At 42.2% G+C, this 18,834-nt stretch overlaps 1 protein-coding gene across 1 annotated transcript in view; it reads right to left on the reverse strand.

The window, feature by feature from the left end:
* Window positions 1–18,834, reverse strand: part of Adgrv1 (adhesion G protein-coupled receptor V1) — a 595,268-nt gene that overhangs the window by 414,069 nt on the left and 162,365 nt on the right. Inside the window, exons 55-59 of the mRNA XM_008829347.3 lie at window positions 17,876–18,052; window positions 17,335–17,517; window positions 12,475–12,654; window positions 3,592–3,756; window positions 339–456 (exon numbers count right to left, since the gene is read on the reverse strand). Coding sequence (XP_008827569.1) covers window positions 339–456; window positions 3,592–3,756; window positions 12,475–12,654; window positions 17,335–17,517; window positions 17,876–18,052 — 823 coding nt within the window. The remainder of the gene's footprint in view (window positions 1–338; window positions 457–3,591; window positions 3,757–12,474; window positions 12,655–17,334; window positions 17,518–17,875; window positions 18,053–18,834) is intronic.

An 18,834-nucleotide genomic window follows, 5' to 3' on the forward strand; every position in this document is an offset into this window, starting at 1 on the left:
GGGGTTTTTCCGATATGTAGTGTTGTTATATTTAACCAGCTTCCTACTGTCGAAATATTTAGGAAGTTTCCATGTTTTCATTTATAAGCTTTAGCTACAATGAATATCGTTACTATAAGAAAGCTGCAGGATGAAATCTTTAATCTATGACCATATCAATTATGCTTATTGTATTATAATTTGGACTTAAAATTTCTTTATCTATAATATAGATGGGGAAATGGTATTTTTATATTTTAGCACACATTCTAGAAATTATGAAACCTAGCATTGCCTATTTTCTCAGCTACAGGTTTTTTGGTTACACTTAATTTTTTAAAATATGTGAATTTCCTTACCTTTCACTGGAGATATTTCTGCCTCATCAACTGACATCAGTTCAATGGTGAAGCGTCTGTCCTCCTCCAACGTGGTGTCCTGAAGAGTGTGTAATACAATGGTCTTCTGATACTCCATCTATGTCATTTCAACAAGAGGAACACTAAGGTTTCAAGACTAACAAAAGTTAAGTTTTGAATGTTCTCACTAGCAGGATAAGATTCATGTACATACGATTTTTCAAGATGCCATTTTGTCACCTAGAATTATGGATTATATCTAGGAAGAATTACAATATAAAAATGGGGTCTGACCATATATTTCATTTTAGTTTCTTGTGGGGAAAAATAACACAACTCCTAATTTACTGAAAATTTTCCACCACTGAAAGTTCAATCTTTTAGCAAGTGAAAGTCACATCCAGAAGAGACTAAGGTCAAAGGGTGGAGACTTAACAAGGATAGTGGCTGCATGCAAAGGAGAAACCATATCTTAGATGATGTCACAGTTGCAGCTGACAGTCCTGAGAGTCCTGGGAAGTCACTGTTCCCACAGCTCACCACAGGCTTCACTGGCCTTGTGGGCAGTGCTGTCTTCCCAGTTAGCAAAACTACCAGAAGCAACAGCACAGCAGGGGGCTAATATGAGAAAATCCGGTGCTACCAGCCACTAGCCTGGTGTTTCTTGACATATTTTAGTTCCCATTTACCTTCAAATTTCAAGGTTTTTTTTTTTTTCATATGGTCTTGTTTCTTACTGAATATCTTCCTCATTAATTTCTACTTTTACCATTATGAACTTTTCTCATTACTGCTAAATCATAGGAATATTACTCATTTTGTGCTTCACTAAATAGTTTTCTTGCACCCCAGAAGCACAGTTTAGATTCAGCCTACTCTTTTGCCTGTAGCCCTGAGTCTACTAGAGAATACATGGCTTTGATTTTTATTCATCTCTCTCTCTCTCTCCCTCTCTCTCTCTCTCTCTCTCTCTCTCTCTCTAAGACAGGGTCTCCTGTAGCCCCAGCTGTCCCGGAACTCACTATATAGACCAGGCTGGCCTCGATCTCACAGAGATTCACCTATCTCTGCCTCCCTGTTATTTTACTAAATTGACAGAGCATCAAACTGCTTTCTAAATATGGATCCTTATACCCATAGATTATAGCAGCTCTCAGCCCTCATCAGAGAAACTTCTTATTGTAGGGGAAGGTGGATATCACACCAACTCAAACTGGTCAAAGTGCAAATAGTAAGTAACTAGGGAGTACTTCACACCAAACGAGACTTCTATATCACCTCAACCCCTAAGGCTGAAGAAACATCATGGAAGAGGGAATAGAAAGATTGTAAGAGCCAAAGGTCAGGGAGGACTACTGAAAAACAGTGTCTTCTAGACACAACAGAGCCATTTCACACATGAACTTAAAGCAGCTTAGCTGTCTACATAAGACTTACACAAGATCAAGCTAGCCAACACCCCAACATGGATGAGGGAGAGCCTCACAAGACTCCACCGTTAGCTAAGAGCTATTGGCAATTGATGGCTCTGGGAGAGAGTCATTTTTCTTTAGGTATGTAGCCTCTGGTAGGTTGCCCATGCTCCATTGGATATTCCTACACAAATGTGCATATGGGCAGCTCTAATTGGACTCAATGGATTATAAAGGAAAGAAGAAAAGAGAATATGAAGTTAAAAGTATGTCATGGCAGGCAAGGGATGGATATGATCAAAATAAGTTTCATACATGTATGAAATGCTCAGAGAACTATTTAATAAAATAATAATTTAATAAATTTTTAAAGATTTCTAAAACTGGGGGGGGCATTTTCAATATTGTAGACATCAATTTATAAAGGACTAGATTACACATATACTCCCACAGCATACACTTAAATAACAGGAAGAGCCACTGAGGGGGGTCAGACCACTTCCTGACTGCTCTGAGCTCCAGGCCAGAGACTGCACTGCCCAGTCATTGGTTACTCTGTACCCTAAGAATTAGAGATTTTCCAGGAGAATGTTAGGAAGGAAGTAACATTTTCCTAGAAACCCTCACACAATTTTTAAAGAGTAAATACCTTATAAAAAGGGACATTTATAATTATGAGAAAAGCTTGAGTGAAGACGTAGAAATACTACTGGATATGACAACAATCAAAGAAGCAGCGCACTAACACATCTCACCCCACGATTCTGCAAACTGTGAAATGGAGGCTCAGAATCGACGTCAAGAGGGAAGAGCTGGCAAGAACAAGAACACAGCCGCTCTGTGTTGGTGTTTGTGAGAAGCAATAAGCAGCAGAATCAAAGGGGCAGATACGTCATCAGTGATGCTCAAGGGGAACTGGCGTTGACTACTCAGAATGCAGGGGAACGTACAGACAAAGATGGTATGTGTCACTGCTGGCTCTAAGCATTCACGCACCTCTATGAAGTTCCTTTCCTGTGTTCTTTATTTTTCTAAAGGATGATTTTGCTGCTCTAAGAACACCCTGAGGGAAAGGCATAAATAATACTTGCTCTTTTAGCAACACTGATGGAAGGGGTGGAAAGGAAGCAGGAGGAGAAGGCAAAAACAAACAGCTTAATAGAAAGAGCACTGATTCACCAAAGACTGGTGGGGAGAGTAGGACCGCAGTGCAGTCCCTCTTGATCATGTCCCTAGCCCACCTCTGGGATGAATACTTGAAACATTATCTCTACCATGTTATCAAAATATTAATGGCTTTAAAATTCCAAATCTGTTTAAGTTAGAGACTAGCTTTGAGACTGTATTATTATGGTATACTATTAATATGTTGGCTAAATGTTTGTAGATTTGACATTGTCTTAAATACTGTGTTGTTATAGAACACTATCAACATTTTGACTCGTAGAAGTTCTTCATAGTCATAATAGTAAGAGAGCAAATTGAGGAGATAAAACTAACCAGACTCAGTGATCAAATATATATGACAGCGCCATAAAGGGCAGTGCTGGTGATGGCACTCAGACATCTGATTTGTCTGACTTTGCTCTCAGTAAGAGGAAATGTGGAAGAAAAGGCACTTTTCATCCTATAACCAAGGCAGGATATGAATTAAACAATCTGATTTCATATCTATTTCTTTTTCTCTTCTTATTTCCTCTCAGTACATATGGATTTCAAAAAAAAATTCCAGAAATGTTGAACACCACCATGTGAATTCATAAGCCATGCTACAATACTGTGTGAAAGGAAAATCAATACCAGTAAGAGAAAGGTTCCAAGAATACAGAAGCTGACAGTACCTCATCAAAGTGAAGTGTCCCATTCAAAGGGCTGAGATCATCCTTGGCCTTCTCTTCTACAGCCCAAAGAAGTCGGGCAGATCCTTTTCCTCCTGGGGACCGGACAACTGTCAATGTCACATATGAGTCAGGGTTATCAGACAAAAGGGATTCATCTACCATCACCTGAAAGAAATAAAATCCAGTAAGGCAAACAAATAAAAAGCAGGAGAAACAAACAGAATCTTACTGGTTTACTTGTTGGAATTTAGAATTCTGTTCATGGCATGTTATCATCATGTGGCAGGAATAAAGGTTTCTCCCAAACCCACTTCGTTTCTTTCCAACAGAATTCAGTTCCTTGGTATTTTTATTCTCTCTTGGAATTAGGTGGACCAAGTGGATGAATTGTCAACAGGTTACTGGCAGACATGATATATGGTGACAACATACTCCTCCACACCCACTCTTTATCCATTGGAACACAGAGCATGCCAAATACCTAGAAGAAGTTAGTACCCAGATGTGACCTGGACACTCCTCTGACCCTGTGATGACAAGCCATGGGCCCACCTCCTTCTCATGCTTTGCAAAGAAACCATTCCTCTTCCCTCTTCCAGCCAATCGGTTGACCATAGCCACTTGCAGGGAAGGGACTAAGGGTATAAAAGGTGGGAAAACCACAAGGCTGGTCTCTCGCCATCTTGTAAGGCTGTCCAGAACTACAGGATTTATGTCTGGGTGTGGACTTTCAAACACAACCGTAAATGTGGGGGGTGGGGGGGGCACCTGCTTGTCTGTAAGTAAATCTGCACCCTAAGCTCAGATAGGAAGTCCAATAAACTCGTTAAGATTCTTCAAAGTGGGCTTTGGAGAATTTTTTCCTCAGGCTGTCGCAAGGACTGTGGGAGGAGGGGACTGGATGCCACATGCACCTCCCAGCAATGAGTTTGACTTACAATTGGCATAGCCCAGCAGGATACGACAAAACTGAGAATGAGTTTTGGAAGAGCATTGATGATGTCCCTGATGCGAAGAAAGAGACCAACAACCAAAGTAAAGTGGGGTGAGGGGAGAGTGTGGGCTGAGGAAATGTTAACCTGGTGAGCAAATTCCCATAAGCTTGGTGGGGGTGGCTGCAGTGGCATGGTTAACGTAGTGGACAGGGAGATATGTAACTACGGTGAGGCCTTCTAAACAGTTGAGGTTGATGGGAGAGATCCCAGGATGGCAGCCATCTTGTAGATGGTATGGGGTGGCATGCCTGCTTGACCGGTGGGGGCCACCACATGAGTATGGAGAGGCCCAGCCATTCCCATAAGCTTGGTGGGGGTGGCTGCAGTGGCATGGTTAACGTAGTGGACAGGGAGATATGTAACTACGGTGAGGCCTTCTAAACAGTTGAGGTTGATGGGAGAGATCCCAGGATGGCAGCCATCTTGTAGATGGTATGGGGTGGCATGCCTGCTTGACCGGTGGGGGCCACCACATGAGTATGGAGAGGCCCTGAAAACAGCAGAAGGTCTGGAACAGATTCTGCAATCTCTGGGAGTAGCACACCAGGGACAGAAATGTCAAAAAGCAGCTGCAGAGGCCGCATGCCACTGCTATTGATAACAAGAAAGCTGTTCCAGGCAGAGGCCTTAGCCAGAAGGGAAACCGAAGGTGTTAGAGAGAAATTAGAATGGGAGAGGGATATGAGGCTGGCCTCTTCAGTACTGGCCTCTGACCTTGCCAGTAAATTACATAAGAAAGAAAAGTAGATGGAGGTGTTGGCATACCATTTTTTACGTCTAGGAGGACAAAAGGGGAAAAAAAGCCCAGATCAGAATGATAACAAAAGGCCCATGCTGGGATCCTAAAACCTGGAACCCCTGGGAAGAGTCAGGTAGTGAGGAAGAAGGAAGTGACCTAGAGAGAGTGGGAGATGCTCCTCGGGTCCAACCTCTAATTCAAAAAAGGGAAAATCCATGGTCCAACATGCCAATAGAGGTCTTAACAATAGCCCGGTGCAGGAGACCATAGTAATCAGAGGATACTCAGCACCAGAGCTATTAGAACTGGGAAAGACATTTAAACAAGCTATGAAGGAGCCTGTGGCCACCTGGCTTGTGAGGCTATGGGATATGTGGGCAGATGGAATCATTTTAAGTTCTACAGAAGCAGAGAAGTTAAGCAACATAACCACTCATTGCTCTTTAAGACAAAGACTTCACAATTTAAGACAACATGAGGGAAACCAGTCCATGATGGATTGGCTCATACGAGCCATTCGGATACACGGGTATCTCCAGCTGAGATTCCCATGAATATTAGAAACTGGAAAACCATTGAGGAAGGACAGGCTCTGGTGAGAGAACTGGGCATAAGGGAAGCTGTATTTGATGCCCAGTTCACAGGCCCAGACAGGACTGTGTTTACAGGAGACTTAAGAAAGAAACTGGGCTGGGCATGGTGGCACATGCCTTTAATCCCAGCACTTCGGAGGCAGAGGCAGACAGATCTTTGTGAGTTCTAGGCCAGCCTGGTCTACATAGTGAGTTCCAGGACAGCTGGGGCTATAAGGAGACCCTGTCTCAAAAAGACAAAAAAAAAACTGACTCAACAAGGCCCACGAGACTGGTATGGAGCTTTTGTGGCAGTGCTAAGCCCCATGGTTGGGCATGACCTGTATGAGGCTGGCGAGGCTCCGGCAGATTTAAATGATTTAGACCAACATGTAAACAGGGTTTGAAAGGTGCTAAAGTGAGTAGACACCAGGGAAAAGGGCCGGAACTTAGCAAAGGGGCTCCTGAGCACAGATGTGGGTGGGTCTGCACAGAGCAGGAGTTGCTAGGGACAAGATAGACGGGCAGCCAAATGCTGTGCTGGTGAGTCTGTGGAGGGCTTTAAGAACTGACCAGCAATTCACCACAGAAGTAAGAGAAATTGGGGACCAGGAGGTACGGGTAACTACAGCTGCACCCCCTGCTCCAGAGGAAGGCAGCCTCATTGAATGGGACCCTCCACAACCACTGCCTTGAAGCGGTGGCCAATGTTACCCACAAGTGAGGGCCATACTGGGTGACCAGAGGCCATATGTAGAATTGAGGATTTATTGGTCCCAAGCTAATATACAAAACACATGGGCCCTAGTGGATACTGGGGCAGAATGTACATTAATTCACAGCAATCCCCAAAAACATCAAGGCCAGTGGATAGCAGTGGATGGGTATGGGGATAAAACCATTCAAGTAAAGCAGACTAGACCCATTCTGGGAGTGGGCAATTATCCCCGCCAGGAGCATAAGATGTGCATCTCTCCCCTTCAAGAGAACATTTTTGGAGTGGATGCCCTGCTGGGTCACACCCTACATGCTACTGTGGGAGAGTTTTGGCTGAGGGTGCCAACAGTAAAGGTAATTACTCAGGGGTGGGCAAGATGGGAGCCGGTCAAATTGCCCACCCCATGCAGGGTGGTGACTATTAAACAGTACCGGCTGCCTGGGGGTCAAGACGAAATTACTGAAACCATCCAGGAACTAGAGTGAGAAGTTACCAGCCCAGCCCAGAGCTCTTTCAATAGCCCTATCTGGCCTATCAGGAAGCCACATGGCTCCTGGAGAATGACTGTAGATTACCAGGAGTTAAATAAGGTGGCGCCTCCCATTCATGCAGCAGTGCCCAACACTGCACTGCTAACTGATCAGCTGGTACATGAAATGGGGTCCTTCCATGCTGGGGTGGACCTTGCTAATGCATTCTTTAGTATTCCCCTAGCTGCTGAATCCCAAGATCAATTTGCATTCACATGGAATGGACAACAATAGACTTTCAGAATACTTCCCCAAGGTTACCTCCACAGTCCCACGGTTTGTCATGGGATGGTGGCCCGAGACCTGGCCCTATTACCCTGCCCTCCTCTGTAAGGAGGTTCCACTATAGACATGACGTAATGCTAACTTCTGAGTGCCTTACAGATTTGGAAGCTCATTTGGGGAACATGCAAGTGCACCTGAAGGAGCAAGGATGGGAAATCACCCCACGGAATGTACAAGGGCCCAGTACAGTGGTAAAATTCTTGGGTTTTATGGTCAGGCAGAACTCACATGATACCCAGTTGGGCAGTTGAGAAAATCTTACAACAACCTGTACCGATGAATTCTAGGCAGTTACAGGTTTTGGGGGTACTTCTCGGGTATTGGCAAATATTTATACCTCACCTTGCCCCCTGTATAATCTAATAAAAAGAGGTGCTACATGGCATTAGTATATAAAGGCCCAAGAGGCTTTTAAGCAGGCTGAGGTACTGGTTGGGCAAGCTAAGCAGCTGTGTGCCCCAGTACCTCGGTGTCCCTTCCTCTTGGAAGTCACCAGGAGCCCTGAAGGTTATGGGTGGAGCTTGTGTGTGGCAACAGTAAACCGAACAGACGGTCCCAATTGGGTTCTGGTCCCAATCATGGAAAGGGACACAGTCCCGGTACACAATGCTAGAACAGCAACTGCTGGCTGTGTACAAAGCATTGCAACAGGTCAAATCCATTACGGGCCCTACTCCCATTACTGTGAAAATGCCATATCCCATAAAATGATGGGTGGAGGGCCTGTTAGCCAAGCCCCTGTCAGGGGTGGCCCAAAACCAAACACTGCAAAGATGGCATGCATATTTGCAACAGCGAGGGATGGTGTCAGCAAGCCCAATCACCAATGCCATGCAAGCAGGACTAGGACCGGTGTCATTTCAAGGCACAGAGCCTCTCCCTCCACCTGCTATAGTTGACCCCCAGCAAGACCTGACTGAGTGCTAGAAGGGGCTCCCCCAATTCCGGCTGATGCCTGGTATGCCGATGGCACTAGCAGGGGTGCCAGACAAGAATGGGTAGCAGTGGCATTACAGATGAACATTGACACTATATGGTTAGAGAGGAGAGAAGAAGAAAGCAGTCAATGGGCTGAATCCAGAGCTTTATGGATAGTAATGATGAGGGAGCCTTGGCCAGTTACAATTTGTACTGACAGTTGGGCTGTGTTCAGGGGCTTAACCTTATGGATGGCTCAGTGGGAGAAAGAAAACTGGCAGGTGATGGGACGGCCACTACGGGGACAACAAATGTGGAAGGACATGTATAATAAAATGCAAGAGGAGCTAGTGCCCCTGGTAGTTTACCATGTGGCTGCCCACCGCCTGGTGAGTTCCCCCAGGAATCAGGAAGCTGATGCCCTCACCGAGGTGAGGGCTGTCTGCCCTCAGGTTCCCCTAGAAACAGCTCACTGGATTCATATCAAGTCAGGCCACAGAGGAGCCGACATGGGATGGAGAACAGCCAAAGCAGCTGGCATTCCGGTAAAATATGCTGACATCCAACAGGCTGTCCAGGCCTGCGAGGCATGTACTCGGTTTCTGCCCGGAGGATGGATGCCATGATGGGACAGTGCATAAGGCAGCTTCCCCTGTGAGAGACTGGCAAGTAGATTATATAGGGCCCTTGCCAGTCAGTGAGGGGTGTTAATATGCTCTCACTTGTGTGAACACTGCCACAGAATTACACAGGACTTTCCTTGCAAGAGAGTGATGGGCAAGGCTACTGAATTCAGTATCATGTATGGGTGCCCAAGGCGAACTGATAGCGACAGAGGCACTCATTTCACAGGTAGAGATGTGCAAGCCTGAGCTGAGGATAGTCAGGTTCAATGGTATTTCCACCTTCCATACAATCCTACAGGAGCAGAAAGAAAATTGGGTTGCTAAAGGAAGAGTTGAAAGCCTTAAGCCCAGATGTAACCCTACGGGGGTGGAAAAAGGCCCTTCCAGAAGCCATAAAGTTATTAAATGAAAATCCCAGTACCAGGAGTGGGTTTTCTCCCTATGAGCAATTGGCCAAAGGGACCTCAGAAGTCCCCAAAACTATAAAGGCAATTGCCAATAATGTTGTTTGCACACTTGAAGCAGACGATAAGGCCCTATAGCTGAAGACGCCACATGATGTGAGCACAGGAGAGGGAGAAATCAAGCTTGGACTAAGCTGGAAAGTCCCTGCCACTGGATGGGTGGCTTTCATAGTGCCAGAAGGCACTATGCAGATGGCTGGGGGAGAACTGTCCCCCATTATCCTGCTCAACGAAGGACCCCGTGTGCTTCACTACCAACATGCAAAGCAAGATGTTCCTGCTGGTGCAATAGTGGCTCGTCTAGTGTATGTACAACAAGCTAATTATCGATTGGACCTAATGCCTGCTCCTAGGGACGGAACACACATCTGGCATTGTAGACCAGGCCAACCCCCCATGGCAGGAGAGGTTATAGGAGCCAGTGGAGAAGCTACTGCAATTGTATTGCTAGATGGATGTGATGCACCTACTAAAGTACCATCCAAGCATTTGTGTTTACGCCCGTGAGCTATTATTACAGTTACTGTTTACATGTTCTTGCTTCTCGCTGTTTGTGTTTTTACAGTAGGTGGAATGCCACTAAATCAAGCCATCAGCCCATGGCAAACAGGATGCAGAGACTTGAAGAGTCCAGTGCCCTATTTCAGTGGGAGAAAGGTCACCCCACCTCCTCTGAGGCTCAGTGATATTCATGGAAGAGGCAGGCAGAAAGTTTTGTAAGAGCCAGAGGAAGAGGTGGAGAGTGTGACCCAGATGTTCCTCTGACCCTGTGATGACAAGCCATGGACCCACCTCCTTCCCACACTCTGCAAAGAAGCCACTCTCCTTCCCAATTCCAGTTAATTGGTTGACCACAGCCCCCTGCCGGGGAAGGGCTAAGGGTATAAAAGCTGGAAAAACCAGGAGGCTGGTCTCTTGTAAGGCTGTCGGGAACCACAGGATTTATGTCTGGATGTGGACTTTCAAACACAGCCATGAATGGGGGGGGGGGGGCGGCTTGTCTGTAAGTAAACCCGCAACCCAAGCTCAGTTAGCAAGTCCAATAAACTCGTTAAGATTCTTTAAACCGGGGTTTGGAGAATATTTTTCCTCAGGCTGTCACAAGGGAATGGATGCCGCATGCACCTCCCAGCACTGAATTTGACTTATATCAGAGGATGCAAAAGACCTAGAAGTTAGTACACAAGGTCTGATGCCTGGGGTACCAACTGGAGGAGAGGTGTCAGACATCTAGGAACACTGGTGTAGTCCTCTTGCATAAAGAAGCACACATAATAAAAGAACTGAGGTTTGGGGGCTCTTTGTTACAAGTAGTTTCCCCAGATAATGCAGGTACAGATTATCCTGAATGGCCAGCAGTTTGCCAACTGTAGTGGCTAAATGTTTAAAAGAGGGTTTATTAACCTAGCTGACATATGGGCCACCTGCCTTTATCAGAAGAAAAAAATGCGATGGAGCGAAGAGTATAAATTAATGATTTCAAATACCTAGTGTTTCTGTCTTTGTCTTCCTCTGTCTCCCGCTGTCTCTCTCTATCTCTCTCTCTCTGTCTCTGTCATTCTTTGGGTGTGTACGTATGTAAGTACAATGTGTGTGTAATGTGTGTGTGCATTCCTCTGTGTGGATGCAGGTGCACAAGATCATGGTATATGTGTGGAGGTCAGAGGACATACTCAGGTATTGGACTCTGCCTTCCACCGCAGGGTCTCTCTGTTGTTTTTCCACCGGACACTCCAGGCTAGTTGGCCTAGAAGCTCCCAAGGATTCTCTGTGTCCACCCTCCAGCTCCCCACAGGAATGTTGGGATTACAGAAGCTCCTTCTACACTTCTGGCCTTTATGTGGGTAAAGGGATTTGAACTCACATCCTCATACTAGTGCTTTTACCCACTGAGTCCTCTCCCTAGCAACCCCTCCATTACTGAAGGCAATTCAAATATATTAATTTACCATTACCAGCATTTTTTATGCCCAAGTACTTATTAAAAGATCTGATGTAGGTGAATTATACATTTTGACTCTGTGAAGCAATGTCCAACTTGAGCTTGTAATATTTGATTACATAAATTTGAAAGGTAACAGTGCTTTCCATTTTGAAGACAGAAATTTAATAAATATAACAATTTATGTTCTTTTTTTCTTAAAAAAAAGAGACTCTACATTGGAGTTTGAGGCTAGTATATTAGCTTTCCACGCATGCTTCAGTGAAATTTAGAACACTACAGTTTATGACAACAGTTAAGATAAAATGAATAATGAAAGTTATTTATGAATAATAATGTGGCTTTGTTAAGCACACTGAATGTCTTAAGTTCAAAGTGTGATGTTGTAGGGGCTAGAGAACATAATACACATACTATACAAAAATAAAATATTTTTTCAAATTTAAAAATGTGTGATGTTGTAAAAGCTTTTACCAATTTATGATTCAAACATTAAACCATGAAATAATTTTTATCCAACTAATTTTTCCATAAAAGGAAGAAAAGCTTATATAATATTCAATGTCCAAGTTCAAAAGTGTAATGATGTTAAAGAGGTATTTTATTTTTATTTATTTATTTTATTTATTATTTTTATTTTATGTGTATGAGTGTATTGCCTGCATGTATGTATTTGCACCTGTGCAGTGCAATGGTCATGGTGAAACATGATAACAATGAGCAAGGCTAAGTCTCACCAACTACCCCATCCTAACCTGAGACCAAGGGCAGGACTCTTTAGATCAGGATGCTGGTTTGGCAGTAAAGCAGGCAGAGAATAGAAGGCACAGACAAGAAGAACATCATGGTTTACTACAAGCAATAAAAAAGAATCTGCTCCCTGTTGAAATCACCCAATATAAAAATCTCATTAAATCAGATTATGAGCACAGGTTGGAGGAGGTCTCCTAAATAACCACCCACTCAAAGGACTCTTGAAGAGGGACTCACTAAGTGAAGGGTAAGGAAGAGTTTCAAAACAAAAAGTGAAGACATGTTTTACTGAAAAGTATATGAAAAACTGCGGCAAGGCAGCCCCTGACATATTTACTTACAGTCTTCTCTTCAAATCCAAACACTCCAAATGGAGAGTCATTGGGTGGAATGACAACAGTCACCGCAACATCATCACCTAGTCTGCCACCACCAGCCACACTCATTAAGGAGATGTTGAATGTCTCCAAGAGTTCAAACTCAGCATCGTCAATTATGGTGATTTTTATCAGTGCTGTGACCTATGAAAGCCAAAGAGAGGAAGGAAGGCAGAGAGGAGGGAAGGAAAGGAAGAGAAACAATGTAACAGCAATGCTTCCTCATATATATATATTTTTAATTTTCCAGTTGAAATCAAACAAAACATGGATATAAATAGCAGGTTTTGCAAATTATATTCCAAATACATTTAAAGTCATGTATATTTATAGTATTCCAAAGTTAGAAATTGACAAGCCTTACTTTCAAGATAAGTAAATTATATATGTAATATAGTCTATTTATTACTGATATAAAAAATAATAAATTTTTGAACAAAAATTCTAAGTGGCATGCAGCCTCTAACAACCACTGTACAAACATGAAACCTAGTGTGGTTGATATTAATGATGCTTAGCAATGGAACCATAAAACCTATCACTGTGGGGCTAGAGAAATGGTTCAGCGGTTCAGAATGCATACTGCTCTTGCAGACCAAGTTCAGTTCCCACCACCCATGTCAGGCTGCTCACAACCACTGGTAACTCCAGCTGCAGCAAATTAAACACCCTCTTCTGGCCTCTGCTGGTACTTGAACTTATGTGCACATACCTCCACACACAATTTTAAAAAAATTAAAAAACTCTCACTGTTCAGCAATTAAATATCATTTGTTTCAAATATTCTTCTAGCATGATAAGAAAGTAACAAGAGAAAATAAATGCTCTGCTATTAGATAATCATAATCAGTATTTATAATCAGACCTTGACAGGTCTATGGTAAAAGATTTTACAAGCATATAAAAAAACTTGGTCAAGCTGTGATTTCATAAAAATACCCCAGTTCCATCTTCACATTAAAATGTGTCTGCATATTACAAGTAAGCTTCAGGACTGGACACAGACATTGATCAGGAAATAAATTAATTTCTACCTAAATCTACATAAAACCTTTAACAATGGGGAAAAGCAAGAAATCTGGGTGTCACACTCAGATACACAGATGCCTAAATAAAATCAAACACTAAAACGCAAGCTGGCTAATATAGTCACACCTCAAATCTGTATTGTACAGTAAAGAATATCTTCCCCACATGTCAAGAAGTTTAAGAAATATAAACATCCAAAGAATGTTGGTAAATGATGGGACTTCAAGTTCATTTTTAGAATAAAAAGTTAGTCTTGTAGTTGCTTCAATGACAAGCTAATTTATTTGCTACTCCTTAAAAAAAAAAAAAAAGGTTCTCATTTACATGTGTTACCCCCACCCATTAGTAGGAAACACTTTAAAGTTCTAAATTTGGCAAACAAACATTAACCATAATAGGTGTTTGTGTACAGGAAGCTCTAGCTCTACATATGTATCCTTTAGCATTACAGCACCCCTAGCAGTAACTAATTAGTTGACACATACTTTGTGACTTTGTACAGGCAAAAATCAGGCTACCTGTGGGTAGAGTCTGCTATTTGAAGACGTTACTTTCTTTTTTACCATTGTTCATATGACTTTCTACTTATTGACGAAATTCTGGGGCTGAGATGACTCAGTGAGTAATTCACTTGCCCTGCAAGCATGAGGATGTGAATTTGGATACCCAGAACCTACTCAAAGCCAGAAGCAATAGCATGCAGGTTTAATCCCAGTGCTCCTCAGGAGAGATGGGAGGCAGAAGCCAAGGTCTCATCAGCAGCTCACAGCAGCTAGCCTGGCAGACATAGTGAACAAGAGACCCTGTCTCAAACAACATAGGTGACAGACGACCAACACTTAAGGTTGCTCTCTGACTTCCACACATGCCATGACACACACATGCCTGCACTCACACGCATACACACAAATACACACATACCACACATGCAAAGATAAAAATATGCATAAAATGTCCTATTTATATGTATTACAAAATTCCCAGCTTATAGAACTTGCAATATTAGGAGAATATTTTATATTTATTAAGACTATTTAGCCTAAAACTAGAACATTCTTTTGAAAGTTTTCCAAATGTTCACTATTTTCTTTCTTTTCTATCATTTTAGTCTCTTAATTATCAAGAAAGCTTTGTGTATTAATAAACGTACAAGTATACTGCAAATTCTAAACTTAAAAATATCTCAGAGTTTTCAAAAATAGAAATACAAAATAAGTATTTTAAACGTATTCAGTGTCATAATTCATAAGAGAAACACAAGTTGACACTATTTTGAGATTTGATCTTACAACATTCAAAATGGCTATTATCAAGAAAACGAATGACAGGCTGGAGAGACAGCTCAGCATTTGAGAGCACCGGCTGCTCTTACAGAGGACCCAGGTTCAATTGCCAGCACCCACATGGTGGCTACCAACTGTCCATAACTCCAGTTCCAGGGGATCCAACACTGCCTTCTTACTCTGCAGTCATTGCATGACACAGGTGCACTTACACACATGTAGGTAATACACCCATTTACATAGAATAAAAATGTTTTTTTTAAAAAAGAAAACAAATGAGTTGAGGATGTAGGGAAAGAACCGTTATACACTTTTGGTGGGAGTGTAAACTGGTTCAGCCACTATGGAAATCAGTGTAGAGATGCCTCAGAAGCTAGAAATAGAACTCCCATATGACTGAGCTACCACTCTTGGGCATACACCCCCAAAATTTCATCCTAGTTCAGAGATACCTGTTCATCTATGTACAATGTTGCTCTATCACAATAGCCAGAAAATGGAAACAACCTACACATCTATCTTCTAGATAATGAAAATGTGAGACATATACACAATGGAATTGTATTTAGTGATAAGAAAAATAAATGATGAAATTTGAAGGAAAATGAGTGAAACTGTAAAAAATTATATTGGATGAGATTACCCAGGAAGATAGAAAGGAACCATTAGAGGGGAGGGGGAAAGAGACCTTATGGGAGAGGGAATAGTAAATCACATGTAACATGAAATTACGAGAGGGCAGGGAGACCGGAGTGGTAAGATTCAAGCGAGGAGAGGTGTGGCAGGCTAGAGCAGAAGGAGGTGGAGGAGTGGGGTAAACAAAGCTAAGGATATATGAGAAAAACACTAGAAAACTACTATTTTATAAGCTAAAAAAATAAGTATTTTAAAGAGTTCAAATTGAGATACCTTATATGGATGTTCAATGCTCCTACCAGAAGCCGTAAGTTACTGAACTAAAATCCCAGGGCTAGGAGTGGGCTACTTCCCTCTAAGCTGTTGGCTAAGGAGGTCCCAGAAGCACAGAAAACAATACAAGCTACTGCCTTTGTTCTTGGTTGCCCATCAGACTATGATAGTAAGACCCTATTGTTGAAGACAACAACCACAAACTTTGGATCCAGAACATAGAAATTAAACTGGAACTGAGCTATAATTTTCTTCCCTGCTGACTAACTCTCATAGTACTGGAAGGTGCTATTCAGGCTGCTGGAGAATAAATGCCAACAACAGCCTTACCAGCTATAAACCCTGCTAACTATAGTACTGCCCTGCCAGTATTGGTCTGACTGGTACAATAGTTATATGATTGTGATGGGAGTAACCAGCTGCCTTCTGACTGGATTTGAGGACTGCTTCACAGGAGGAAACCAATCCCTGACACTCTAAACCTGGTTAAGAGCCTGTAGCTGAGGAGGTCATGGGCCTAAGAGGAGAGCCTACAACTATTGTTTTGCTAAATAAACAAGAGGTTAAACTGTCTCCTAAATACTCAAGTTTAGACCCATACACAAGCTCCACCCTTATCCTTCATCAGAGAAGCTTCTTATCACTGTAGGCAGCAGTGAATGAAGATTTAAAACTGGTCAACATGGCAAGAATAAGCAACTACAATGCTTAGCCCCACACAGGCTATGGGACATCTATATCACCCTCTCTATGGCTCAGGGAACATCAAAGAGGGGACAGAAAGAACACAAGAGCCAGAGGACAAGGAAGTATGCCAAAGAAAGGTGCCCTCTGGACATGGCACAATTGCTGCACTCATGAACTCATTGCAGACATGGTTACCTGCACAAGACTAGGCCCATGAACACTTCATCAGGGATGGGGGAAGGGCTCATGATGTCACAGCCTTCCTTGAGGGATTACTGGCAGTTCATGGTGGTGTCATTTTCTTAGTGGTATAGCCGATGCAAAGCAGCCCGTACTCCAGCAAATAACCTCCCATCCAAGCTCATTCTAGCTGCTCTAATTATACTCAGTGAGTCATATATGCAAGAAAAGACATGGGGTGGGGTGGAGACTAGTTGGGAAGAAGGATTTCCGTGGAAAGGAAGAAAAGATGAGAGAGGGTAGTGAGAGTTAAATGACTAAAATTCACAATATAAATGTGTGAAACTGTGAGAGAATAAGTTAAAAATAAATAAAAAGTAATGTCTGTGAACATTAGGGAAAAGAATAAAGAAACTTAAACTAAGAATGGTCCAGTTCAATAGGCATTTTTAACAATACATTTTGTTAGGTACCTAAAAATGAACTATTACCCTGTTTCCTAACTTCTGTTTTAAATGGAATCAGAAAAGTTCAAGAAAGGGTAGAATTCTTGTCTCTCAGAATTCTGTTCTGGTCATCAAGAATGGACTGTACATTAATTAATAATACTTATGTCTTACTTGACATAGAAACATTAGTGCACAATGCACTTAGCAATCACTAATACGTGGTCATTGGATAGATGTCCACAAATGTTTGAAGCCAGAAAACACAAATCTGTTCATCAAGTGCATACTTGTCCATCTGCAAATTGGAGAATCCCGTGAGATGGCTGAAAGTCTTCCAGGCCAGCACTGTCGGGTGTTGCTTTCCAAGAAACATTTACTGCCTCAAAGCTTCCAGCCAGCCGGATGACAGGAACTTGAAAAACGTTCAAGGGTGGAGGCACTTCATGAGCAGTAATGACTCCATCAACATCCTTTAACAAGAAATATTTGTTGAAAGGCAAAGCAAATGCATAAAACTCTCCTGAGTCACTTGCTAAATTTATTGTTCCCACAAATCTCATTTTTTTCAAAGTAGAAATTAATAGTCAGATGGAAGTATGTAGAAGTGTTTAGAACTTTCACAGTGAAACATAATGAAAACAAACATTTACTCCAATGGACTAGCTCAGAGAATTAAGAATTAGTTAATAAAACAAATTTGAATACTTATCTATTTATACATGTCTACAAACAAAGCCAATTATGTTGTCAAGAATGTAAAGTCACTGGCCAAATTAGCAAGGGGAAGTGTAACTTATATTGCTATAAATTTGAGAAACTTCATCTCACTCTGGTAACATGAAACTTAAAAATCCCTCTTGGATCATCATTTTCTTCTATGATTATCTCTGCTATTTCCATCCTTGGTATCCGCACAGCAGGCTGCTCTGCAGGGAAGTCGAGGTTCACCACATTCACCTCAGCGATAGTGACAATAAATCCTTCCTCCAGTTCTGGAGCATCATCCTGGGAGGCAGGAAAGAAATGATGCTTCATTCAGCTGTATGTTCTTGTTTGAAGTGGATTGAGATGTTACTTTGCCCAGGCTGGTCTCAATGGTATGGGCTGAAGTGATCGTCCCACCTCACCCTCTTGAGCACCTGTGATTTCCTGTGTGTTCCCTTCATGCCCACATGACTTTTTTTAAAGTATTTAATTTGTATTGAAAACCTGATACTTTTCCATATGTAACTGATGTAATAATACAAGAATGGATGACTCTACACACAAGAAAATTCCTTGTCATATTTCAATACAACATATTGTCATAATTCAATACATTGCCACTGGCAAGCTTAGAATCCATGATACATTCAAGATTTATGATGATCTTTTAATGGCACCCACAATCTCATTAGCAAATATTTAAAAATCTGTCCCAAAATTTTCACCTTCTTCTATTGAATACATTGTGTGTGTTTACGTGTATCAAGAAAGAAATTTAAGAAAAATTAAAACGTTTTACATATATAGTAAGTATAAATTCTAGAGTAAGTGCAAGTTCTAGACATAAATCTAAATGTAGTTGTGTATTTTAGTTACTTTTCAAAAAAATTACCATGTTTTTGTGATGGTAATAACAAATTTTGAATTATAAATGAAAGCATAAGAAAAGGAACCCCCAGAGGGGCTGGAGAGATGGCTCAGTGGTTAAGAGCACTGACTGCTCTTACAGAGGACCCGGGTTCGATTCCCAGCACCCACATGGCAGCTACGAACCATCCTTAACTCCAGTTCCAAGGGAATCC

The sequence above is a fragment of the Nannospalax galili genome, unplaced genomic scaffold (assembly GCF_000622305.1).
Source record: "Nannospalax galili isolate Female #2095 unplaced genomic scaffold, S.galili_v1.0 scaffold173, whole genome shotgun sequence".
In the NCBI taxonomy this organism is placed as follows: domain Eukaryota; kingdom Metazoa; phylum Chordata; class Mammalia; order Rodentia; family Spalacidae; genus Nannospalax; species Nannospalax galili.